Source organism: Salmo trutta, chromosome 23 (assembly GCF_901001165.1).
Source record: "Salmo trutta chromosome 23, fSalTru1.1, whole genome shotgun sequence".
Lineage (NCBI taxonomy): Eukaryota > Metazoa > Chordata > Actinopteri > Salmoniformes > Salmonidae > Salmo > Salmo trutta.
This window is the reverse complement of record NC_042979.1, coordinates 12,189,081-12,200,781: the sequence shown is the minus strand read 5'-3', so window position 1 is coordinate 12,200,781 and position 11,701 is coordinate 12,189,081. Positions and strand designations below refer to the sequence as shown.

Below are 11,701 nucleotides of genomic sequence, written 5' to 3'. Positions count from 1 at the left end.
GAGGGGGGAGAGAGGGAGAGAGAGAGAGAGGGGGGAGAGAGGGAGAGAGAGAGAGAGGGAAGAGAGGGAGAGAGAGAGAGAGGGGGAAGAGAGGGAGAGAGAGAGAGAGGGGGGAGAGAGGGAGAAAGAGAGAGAGGGGGGAGAGAGGGAGAGAGAGAGAGAGGGGGGAGAGAGGGAGAAAGAGAGAGAGGGGGGAGAGAGGGAGAGAGAGAGAGAGGGGGGAGAGAGGGAGAAAGAGAGAGAGGGGGAGAGAGGGAGAGAGAGAGAGGGGGAAGAGAGGGAGAGAGAGGGGGGAGAGAGGGAGAGAGAGCACTGGGGGATGTAGTATGAAGTATTGGGAGGAAAGTTGTGGAAAAAGTGGATAATGGCTGTGTCCACAGACTCCCTAGGTTGGGTTTGGTTAGGTTGGGTTTGGTTAGATTGGGTTTGGTTAGATTGGGTTTGGTTAGATTGGGTTTGGTTAGATTGGGTTTGGTTAGATTGGGTTTGCCTCTGCACAGTGTTTGAAGCTGCAGTGTCTGAGGATGACAGAGTGGCTTAGTTGGCATCACACTGCTCTTCATTAAGAAGCATCTTATCTCATGTATCAAATAGGCCTGTCATTTAACTAAAAATGTACTTAAATCTTGTTAACACATTTGACTTTTAGTTCAATATATTGTGTAATTCCATACCGGAGTGACAGCAGGGTGGATGTATTTGCTGGGATGTATTTGAAGTAGGCTTACACATTGATTTAGATATGCACTGTTTGGAGAACGATCAAAGATAAACCTTCTCTTCCACTGCCTCTTCTCTCTCATCCTTCGCTCATCTGCATATTCAGACAGTCACAGAGCCCAGATCTGCTCCTAAATACGCACACAGGCGCGCGCGCACACAGACACACACACACACACACACACACACACACACACACACTCACACACACACACACACACACACCTACTGCTGTGAGAATGGATGATGATGTGGACGCCTGCCCCTTCTTCAAGATTGACAATCAAGCTACTGTCCCTGAATTGGAAAGCATTTGGCTGCTGGCTGGCTAACCCCATATCTCAATTCCTGCTCTGTAAAGAGTTCGGTAGGTTAAAAAGCTATCTTCTTCAACCCTCGTTCCCTGATAGCTAGCCAGCTATACTACTCTCTCTCTCTCTCTTTCTCTCTCTCTATCACACTCTCTCTCTCTGCTGGAAACAAGCTAGGTGGATTACCCTGTCAAGAGTACAAGTTCAAACATAGACTAATAAGAAGCAGAACCAGTTTAAATTCACCATGAGGAGCTACCATGCCGAGAGTCCATCCCATACTCTCTGTGTCACAACCGGCTTTGATCAGGAGTCCCATAGGGCGGCGCACAATTGGCCCAGCGTCGTCCGGGTTAGGTGAGGGTTTGGCCGGGGTGGCTTTAGTTGGCTCATCGCAATCTAGCGACTCCTTGTGGCGGGCCGGGCGCCTGCAGGCTGACCTCGGTCGTCAGTTGAACAGTGTTTCATCCGACACATTGGTGATGCTGGCTTCCTGGTTAAGCAGGCAGGTGTTAAGAAGCACGGTTTGGCGGGTCCTGTTTCGGAGGACGCACGACTCGACCTTTGCCTCCCGAGCCCATTGGGGAGTTGCAGCGATGAGACAAGATCAGAATTGGGGAGAAAAATGGGGGTATTTTTTTATTTTTTATTACATTAAAAATAGAAAAGTCTGTTGCCGGGTAAGTGAGACACTAATCACCAACCGGGTGAGTCCTTTTGAGCTGAAGAGACTCTCCAGTGGAAATCTGCACAGGCAGCTCATCAGTGCACAAAGAAGGCAGGGCCATTAATTACCCCCAAACAATGTTGTCCAGGCTTATCGACTTCTTAATGGACAGGGAACGACCTGGTTCGTGTTCCCACTCCAGTCAACGACACGACCCTCTCCGGGGTTCTGGAATGGCCATTATGTCATCCCAGCTCTGCCCTTTAGAAACCAGAGCTGTTTTTCCTCCTCCGTTTTTCTCCTTTTGCTCATTCCTCATTAACTATGTAGGAGTCACTGTGATGCTGTGGCTGAGGCTGGGGCCCGGGACTGAGAGCTGGGGCAGGGGTTGGGGCCAGGACAGACTGAATTGGGTTGCTGACAGACCCTTTTCCCTGTATGGATCATCTGAAATTATGGTTTTAGGGCTGCAATTTGAGATTGCAGGGGACTCTTGGACTGATCCAGAGCATGAAGGGCGAAAGCATGACTTCCAAATTACTCGTTAAACTGTTGGGGAAACATTCTTTCCTCCTCCAGCTGGGTCTGTGTTAATAAAGCCCTTAGTTCTGACATAGAAAATGTGAAAAATCCTCACGCCATTACTTCCATTGTTACATTATGTGTGCGTGAATGTGTTTGGGATTTTCACAATGCATCTATGGTAAGGAAGAGGCCACCCACCTGCCTCCTGAGAAAAACACACACAGGAATGCACATTCAACACACCCTAGGGGATGTTTTTTTGCCTTTTTTTGTTTGACAGACAATCCAGCTCAGTTGGGAATGGATTTGGTAAATGGGTTTGGGTGTTCAACGCTGTCTGCATGCTGTTTGAGATTTGACTGTTATTTTCTACTTGACAACACCTTAACTAAAAAAAAAACATCCTTTAATATACTGTAATAAAATGGCAGCATGCAGGAAAATAATGAAGAAGGATACAAGCCTAAACAAAACAAAAATCAGAACCAACTGGAATTAATAACATTCAACCGTTGAAACGTTATACTGTATGTAACCAATAAAGCCTTCCAATACTATTGTTGACCAATGACTCTAGCCTCAGCGTTGTGGGCCTACCACTGTTCAGACAGCTGCAGGTGAACAACCAAGGACAACAGATGTGAGAAGAGCAACTCTCCTGATAGATGAGGCAGTGGCCTATGACCCTGAACTTTACCATCCTTTCAACAAGTGTGAGAGATGGAAGAAAGAGAGAATAATGGAAGAAAGAGGAAAAGGAAGGGCGATGGAAATCCACAACAACAGGCGACAACTATACTTCATTATGAAAGTCAATGAGTGCATTAAAATCCAATGTTGAGATTGATCTAACTCATTGTTGCAAAAAGCTGATAAAAAGGACAGAATTAAATTTACTGGGGGGACGGTTGTCAAACGTTTAGTTTTGTTTTGGGGAGGGTTGTGTGATTTTTTATTGGGCACAGGGGAGGGTAATGCGTTTTGCTCCTGGTTTACGTTTGCTCGTTTGCAGGTTTTACTATATAATGTCTTCCATCCTAGCTAAATGTCCTCATCTGCTTGTATGTACCTCCCTTATATCAAGGTGTTTTGGTACTTCCCCTTTGCACTACGCTTTTCTGCGCTAGCTTTTACTATACCCCAGGTCAATATAGTCCAGTCTGTCTATCCTGCCCTCTATCCACCAGTCATAGTGACAATAGTGCTAGGTGGATTGTTTGTCCAGATCTGCAATAGGCTGACTAGCAATCATTCCACACATCAAATCAGTGTGGCCAGGTGCATCATTGACATGAGACACACAGCTCAAACAGCTCCTCTATTGATCTTGTTTAGGGACAACATAATGATCCCGCATAGACTAGCCTACAACGCCACATTGCAATGAATAGTTGCATTATTGTTTTCAAGTGAGTACAAAATTCTACTCTAGGTTGCAGTGAAAATGTCATTTGAATAACGGCGCAATAGCCCTGTGATTTGAATGTTTTATTCCATTTGGATGAGTTGTGGGTCTACACTCGACAGTTTAGAAGGTCTAGAAAGGGCAGTCTGGCTGTATTTTTACTTCTGATACTGAGATGCGCTGTCTGTTGCAGATCATCATTCTCCCTAGTCGTCCTATAGCAAGGTGGCTCCATATGCTCCCAACAGGCCCAGTTATTCAGATTTATAAAATAGAATACCAGCGTCCTCAAAATGACTTGAGGTTAACCAGGTTTCCATCCAACCTTTTTAAGCGAGTAAAGTACATGTCGGATCATTTTTTTCCATGTCATCATGGGAAAGCATGCCGTTTATTAGGCTACAGAGGAAATAAGTTATCAGGGACTTCACGGGGTGGTAAAAATGCACGGTCATCGTGATGCTCCTTTCCAATAAATATTGAGGGTCTTGTTCTGGTGATGTATTCTGCCGTTTGACAAATAAAATAATATTGCACTCATCATGTAGTAGGTTATACCCGCGCTGTATCTGCCAGCTGTTGGCTAGAGCACAAGTGTCAACACCAGAGTGGGTACATTCCCTATACCTACGCAACATTTTTTGTGACAAAACCATCAGCAGGCCTAGAGTTGAAAATGCCATGGAAACTCATTTAACTTGTATTTTTTAAATTCGGTATGGGAATTTAATACCAAAATACATTTTTTTATGTGCACTATGTATTTATGCCCAGACTTTTATCCTCAACGAGTCAATTTGATGGAAACAACTCTGATGGGAAAAATGTTTAACATTCACATAAAAATCTGTCGCCAATTGGATGGAAACCTAGCTATAGACACCCTAAAGACTCTGGCAAGTGCGCTAGCCCAGTTCCATTGATAATGCCTGCACATCATGGTTCACCAGCAGCCCCAAACATCTAAAGAATAAGTTACAGACCAAGCAAAACAAGAATTGTACTTAAACTCCCCCCTCATACTCATCTGGAGGTCGAGCAGTTTTTTGTCTGCATCTCTGTAATGTGTCTATCTATGTAATAGAGCCCCACATTGGAGGTGTCATAATACCCATAAAACCTAGCAGTAAAACAGGGAAATAGTTACAATCATTTTTCCACCGTTCATTTTTCCCCACATGGGATTTTAGAAACACTTAAAATAAGTGCTGTGCTTCGTGTAGGCTTACCCTGGCGTGACGTTTTCATAACCATGTTAATCTCTCTCGGACATGGTGACTTTTATCAATATATTCGGCTCTATTTAGTCTCAGACTCCAAAATGCTAATTAGCATCAAAGTAGACATGCAAAACTACAAACCCCCGCAAGCTCCTGCACCTCATTGCTAGCTGACACCTTTGCTAACAGGTATTGTGTCAATTTAAAACTTGCACAACACAGTTCACAGAATTGTCCATTTCAAGAAATGTTGCCAATTTATGAATTACTACATTTAGCTAATGTGTGATAGTTAATCAAGAGAGTCTTACCTTTGCCTCGATTTGACCGTCTCGCCCAGATCATCATGGCATTTGTAGTTCTTTAGCAGCTAATTAGCGTTTCATTTTTGGGGGTTAAATACAGGCGAATATACTGATAAAAGTCACCTTGTCCTAGAGAGATTTGCACGGTTATCAAAACTACTGGGTAAGCCTCACTCTTACTATGGTACTCCATAGTATACGTACAGTATATGGTACTATGTGCCTTCACACCCCTTGACTTATTCAGCTTTTTGTTGTTACAGCCTGAATTCAAAATTGATTACATAGATTTTTTGTTTTCTCATCTACACACAATACACCATAATAACAAAGTGAAAACATGTTATTTATTTATTTTTTGAAAATATCTCATTTACATAAGTATTCACATCCTTTGTCAATAATTTATAGAATAACCTTTTGCAGTGATTACAACTGCGAGTCTATAAGAGCTTTACACACCTGGATTGTGCAACATTTGCCCATTATTCTTTTCAAAATGATTTTCAAAATTCTTTAAGCTCTGTCAAATTGGTTGTTGGTCATTGCTAGACAACCATTTCAAGTCTTGCTATAGATTTTCAAGTAGATTTAAATCAAAACTGTAACTCGCCACTCAGGCACATTCACTGTCTTCTTGGTAAGTAACTCCAGTGTAGATTTGTCCTTGTGTTTAAGGTTATTGTCCTGCTGAAAGGTGAATTCTTCTCCCAGTGTCTGGTGGAAAATAGACTGAACAATGTTTTCCTGTAGGATTTTGCCTGTGCTTAGCTCCATTCTGTTTATTTTTCTTCCTGAAAAACTCCCCAGTCCTTAACGATTACAAACGTACCCATAACATGATGCACTATGCTTGAAAATATGGACAGTGGTATCCAGCAATGTGTTGTATTATTGTATTTGCCTCAAACATAACACTTTGTATTCAGGACTTGTTGCAAACAGGATGCATGTTATGGAATAGTTTTTATTCTTTCCTTCTTTTCAAACTGTTAATTAGGCTAGTATTGTGGAGTAACTACAATGTTGTTGATCAATCCTCAGTTTTCTCCTATCACAGCCATTAAACTCTAACAGTTTTAAAGTCACCATGGGCCTCATGGTGAAATCCCTAAGCGGTTTCTGTCCTCTCCGGGAACTGAGTTAGGAAGGACGCCTGTATCTTTGTAGTGACTGGGTGTATTGATAAACCATCCAAATGGCAATTAATAACGCCACCATGCTCAAAGGGATATTCAATGTCTGCCTTTTATATGTTTACCCATCTACCAATAGGTGCCCTTCTTTGTGAGGCATTGGAAAACCTCCCAGATCTTTGTGGTTGAATCTGTGTTTAAATTCACTGCTCGACTGAGGGACCTTACAGATAATTGTATGTGTGGGGTACAGAGATGAGGTAGTCATTCAAAAATAATGTTAAACTCTATTATTGCACACAGTATGAGTCCATGCAACTTATTATGTGATTTGTTAAGGACATTTTTACTCCTGAACGTATTTAGGCTTGCCATAACAAAGGGGTTGAATACTTATTGGCTCAAGACATTTCAGTGTTTCATTTAATGGTAAATTTGTAAAAAATTCTAAAAACATTATTCCACTGACATTATGGGGTATTGTGTGTCGGCCAGTGACAAAAAAATCTAAATGTAATCAATTTTTTTATTCAAGCAGTAACACAACAAAATGTGGAAAAAGTTGAGGGGTGTGAATACTTTCTGAAGGCACTGTATTTATGTACAAAAAATAGGGACTACAATGGAAATAAGTTCCCGACTTTATAGTGCAATCCCGGTCACTTGTAAAAAATATTTGTACTGTGTGTAAATATATGCATTTTTTAAACTGACAAATAAAACCAATCAATCCGAACTGCGCCATTTGATGAAACACCAAACACCAAAAAGTTTAATAACATTTGGATACTGGGTAAGCCTACAGTGTAGGAAGGGATGTATTTTCTGTTTGTCAAGATTGACATAGTCTAGTTATTGTTGTGTTGAAAACACAAACCATGATATTGAAGTGCCCTAAGTCGGTAAGATTTGTTTGTTGGTTGTGTGGTGCATTGGCACAGAAACTTATTGCTGGAAAATGTGGTGTATATATTTTATATAATTATAAATATGGCATAAAAAATGTGAAAATCTGATTTCCCCCTAGCTGATCATTGTCTGCAGCCGGCTCTGATTGTAGTGTAATGAAACAGGCAGGGAGAGTGAGCTTGTCTGTGGTGGTCGGTGAGAACCCTCAACCTTCTGGCCTGTAGCCCTGAGTAGCATCGCCTGCACCACAAAATCATGCTGAAGTGGCAAAGTCTATATCCACGTTTATAAACACAGGGTCGCTACAGTTATGGTTATTTGTGGTATTAAATATGATTTTGAGTTAACTCTATGAGGGGGGGGGTGCAGTTTAATTTAAATGTTGGGGAGACAGGTGCATTTCTTTTGACACCTTAAGTTGGACCGGTACATTTCGAACTGTCCTGATGAAATATAAGCAAGCCTCCGTGGGCAGTTATTGAATTGAATTTTGCTGACAGGGTTAGAGTAAACGTAACTTCAACGAAATATTTTCAATTGCTGTATAAGGCCTAGGCTACTATGTAAAATGCCGGAGAAGCTTATTTTTTTTATGTCTCGATACAAGACACAAACACTTTGAAGTCAACTGCGTGTTTGTGTGTGTGCAGCGTGTGAGAGAGAGAGGGATAGTCTAAAGAAAAATATTGTGACTACGATGACTCAGGTGTAGCTTGCTCATCTTTCGTTTATATAACAACAACAAAAAACAATTAAAAGTATCTTACAATTGAGCAAAAATGGCTATGGTCAGGTCTGTTTACACCAAGCAAAGGCTTAATTGAAGTTGTGTCCTTTTAACGCATAGCCTTACACTTAGGTAATAAACACATTTGAAAAACGTCGATATCCACCACATTCCAGTGGTCGATATGGAAGAAACAGTAATTGACTGTGTACATATCCCAGAGCGCACAATAGTACAGCTGTGACTATATCTTGTCACTCTATAAGGTATGCGACTCTGGGATTCTTCTATTTTGTCGGGTAGAAATGGACAAGTCTAGGCTATTCATTTATGATGTCAGCGAACTATGATTTTCTGTTGTTGCAAAAATCCAGCACAAATCTTCGACTTTGGCCATCCGCAAAACACTCGAGCGCTGCTGCTTTTTTCTGCATGCAGGTATGAATTCGATAGCTTACCTTGAGCGGCTCCGATATCCACGAGGGCAATTAGCAAAACGAAAGATATGGTGATCATCTGCAGTAAGTATCCCGTGACTCCTCTTCTTCCACTTCTTGCAGTTTGTACACTATACCCCATGATGAGGAGTCAAAAACTCCGCGATGAGGCAAGTCCAGTGGCTATCAAATGCTGTTTCAATGACCTACTGCCTTGCAGCAGCTGCAATTGAAATCTTTAGGAGTCTCACACTTGACGAATAGAAGGGGAAGGTAGAACAAGGGGGGGTGGATAGAGAATGAACAAATTCCAGGACTTCAGTGAAACAGTTTTGAAATATGACAGATATTAAATTGTCTCATGAGAAGCGAGCACCGCCCTCAGTCATATGAAGGTATGCATGAACACCTTTGAAATTACCGTTTGCTCTGTTCACTTTTAATGCTTAACGTGTCTAGCTGACTACCTGGGCCGATGTCTGGTTGATATGAAGTTCATGTTCCGAATCAGAAAATTCACAAAAGTCCTCCGTAACTGCCGCTACCACGCTCCGCACTCCGTCTAGCGACAGTATACAACGTCAGTACCGCGCCTAGCGCTCTACTGATGGAATTGAATCGGACAAGGCTCCGTCTCTGTACCAAGCTACTTCAACCAATCCAAATACGACCGACTCCTGTCTGTGGCGGCCATTTCAAAACCCGGCTTGGAGCCTCGGAATGGATGTTATTATCGAGTATAAAGTGGTGAGGAGGAGAAGCTCCATATCCGGAAGTAATTTGGCCATTCATAGTAGCCATTGACGCTATGTAGAGTAGTTATTTTTTTAGGTTAAGGATACAAGACTGTGGACATATCTGGCTGTGTTGGCAAAACCACTACATATCCCATCGAGCCAAGTGGGGAGAGGCTGCCTGTTGTCACAGTTGGCAATGATGCCGAAGATAACTTGAACCAGTCATGACTATTCAAAAAACACTAAATCATTTTCAAGTTTCTTTCCAGGTAATTTCTTAGTTACATGATTGTATAACTAGCAAAGGAGTTTTGAATTTGAGGGTGTAGTATTTATGAAGTTTGGGAATGAGGATGAAAACTAGCATAGCTTAGCTAGCCATCAAAAGTTTGATTAAACAATTCAGAAACGGAAACGAATACATCAGTTCACAAATATGTAAGGAGAACGAATCGATATGCAATCCTGAAATCAGCTGTAACTGTCAATAGTAAAAAAAAAAGCTTAAAATTATGTTTGAGTGAACCTGAATCCAGAAAATAAATGGTGAAGTCGCTTCCGATAAGCATTAGTCTACCATAAATGATTTCCCTTGCTATGATGGTTAAAAGGGGCAATCAGCAGTTGCTACATCCATTCTTGGACTTATATAAATTGATGATAATATGTACCCATTGATTCTTGAAGATTATAACTTATAAATGCCTCATGAGCTTAGTTCAACCGTCGTACCCCATCAGAACCCAAAGTATAAGCTTGTTTCACTCCAATGTTTGTAAACAAACACTGTACAGCCTAAAAACATGTTTAAAACTATAATTGTGATATCATGGATGGTCAGTCCTTGCATCCATAGCTATCAATGAATTTGAGAGTGGTTATATTTCTCCACCCCCATTCCTCAGATTTTTACGAAACAGTAGCAGGGAGGACACTTTGTTATTATTTAAACTCCTGATTGCCGCTTTAAGTCGAATTCTCTTCCAAAATTCCACCAAAATCTAAACAAATAGGTAAGGCTATGTTGAAAAGAATAGCCTGTAGACAGTGACATTGTTGGTTATGTTGGTTAACATTGTTGGTTATGTAGCAGTAGCCTATAATCGATTAGCTCAGAATTGAAATATATGAAATATAATTTTTTTTCCACTGATATTCTACCCTAAAGTGACTATCATTTTAATCTGTCTATTACAATATATTTTGTGAAGGATGTTTGAGCAAGCATATTGCTTGCTGAGCAAACATAAGGCAACATCGCTTTTTACTGCTGTAAGACCGCAAATGTAATCAGACTGTTGAAATTCAATCAAGAAACACATTTTCTCTAACTGCCCTTTGTTCTTGTCACAGTCGCACTCCTGATTCTCGTTTAGACACGGTCATTAGGACTAACATGCAGCCATGTCTAAAGACCTGATCAATAATTACCACAGAGGGACAGTGGAGTCAGTTCAGCTAAACCTGGGGGGGGCTCAAAAAGTTGAAGCTCATTTACTGCATTTCTAGACAATTTTCAAACTCTAAAATGCTATTTGGAGAACACCAAAAACAAAACAAAAACGCAAAATTAGGTTTAAAGGTCTGTGGAACGACATGTGCAATGTCAACCACTACTCAACCTCATCATAATAATCATCCTTGTGTTATTTTTTGTAGCGTACTTTTACATTTTTGGTCTTGAGGTAGGGTATGGCGACTACCTTACCCAGCTGACGGGCATGAATGAGTTTCAACACCCTTGTCTGACTCCTCAAGTCCCCCAGTGCTGCTACAGTCTGACTGGTGCAGATCAATCCTGCTTAGTACTCTAATCATTGGTTTCCAGGGGCAACACATTTTATGAATGAACCATGACCTGGTTTGTTATATCAGCAAGCAAGAGCAAAGTTGGAAACAAGTAAAAGTGGGGTTTGTAGAGTTTATACAGGCACACATTGTTTTAGGCTTTGGGGAGCTCATGATTCCATCCCAAACACTTTTCAGAAATCACTGCACTTCAATCAAGGTCTATGGAGACTCTAATGCACACGTGCTGTTGCTTTATTTCATAGTTTTTGGACATAACTTTGTTTTGTAAAGTGAGAAAGTGGCAAAGCCTTTATTGTATTTAGGGCAATACTTTTTTCCATTAGAACATAATGTTTTTTCATTTTTAATATTTACTGCTGCTGAAATATTATGTATGTGTGACAGAATTGTACACTACCTTGACTTTCTGTGATTAATGTGAAATGTGAAGTTGACGGTCGCTCTATGCCTCACAAAATTGAAAAGTGAAAATAACAATTTTTAAATGTAATTTGAGAAACAGGGTATTCTCATCACCTTCCTTCCATTTTAGGTGAATGTACAATAATGTCAATGGGCCACTGTCATCTCACTGGCATTTCAATTTGAGTTACGAGACGCAGGAAATTGCTTTTGGAACTCTTGTGGGATGGGAGAGACGGGTTGACTGAGGCATAGGGCTCCAAAATATCCATCCTTCAAATAGACTTCGGATCATCAAAATCTGGTTTACTGCCATTTCATCCTAAATCACTTTCAGTGTGGTGATTTGCATAGTGGTAGAGTTGTACACTTGTTAATAGCTAATGTC

The 11,701-nt window shown here is 41.1% G+C and overlaps 1 protein-coding gene across 3 annotated transcripts in view; it reads right to left on the bottom strand.

Moving 5' to 3' along the window:
* The window catches only part of unc5cb (unc-5 netrin receptor Cb), a 175,141-nt gene extending 166,110 nt beyond the window's left edge, over nucleotides 1-9,031 (bottom strand). For 2 of the 3 annotated variants that reach the window (XM_029708989.1, XM_029708990.1), the window contains exon 1: nucleotides 8,384-9,030. In XM_029708989.1, coding sequence (XP_029564849.1) covers nucleotides 8,384-8,504 — 121 coding nt within the window. In that variant the 5' untranslated portion in view covers nucleotides 8,505-9,030. Of the gene's footprint in view, nucleotides 1-8,383 lie in introns of all 3 variants that reach the window. The other variant, XM_029708988.1, reaches the window with a different exon arrangement.
* Between the last annotated feature and the right edge of the window lie 2,670 nt (nucleotides 9,032-11,701).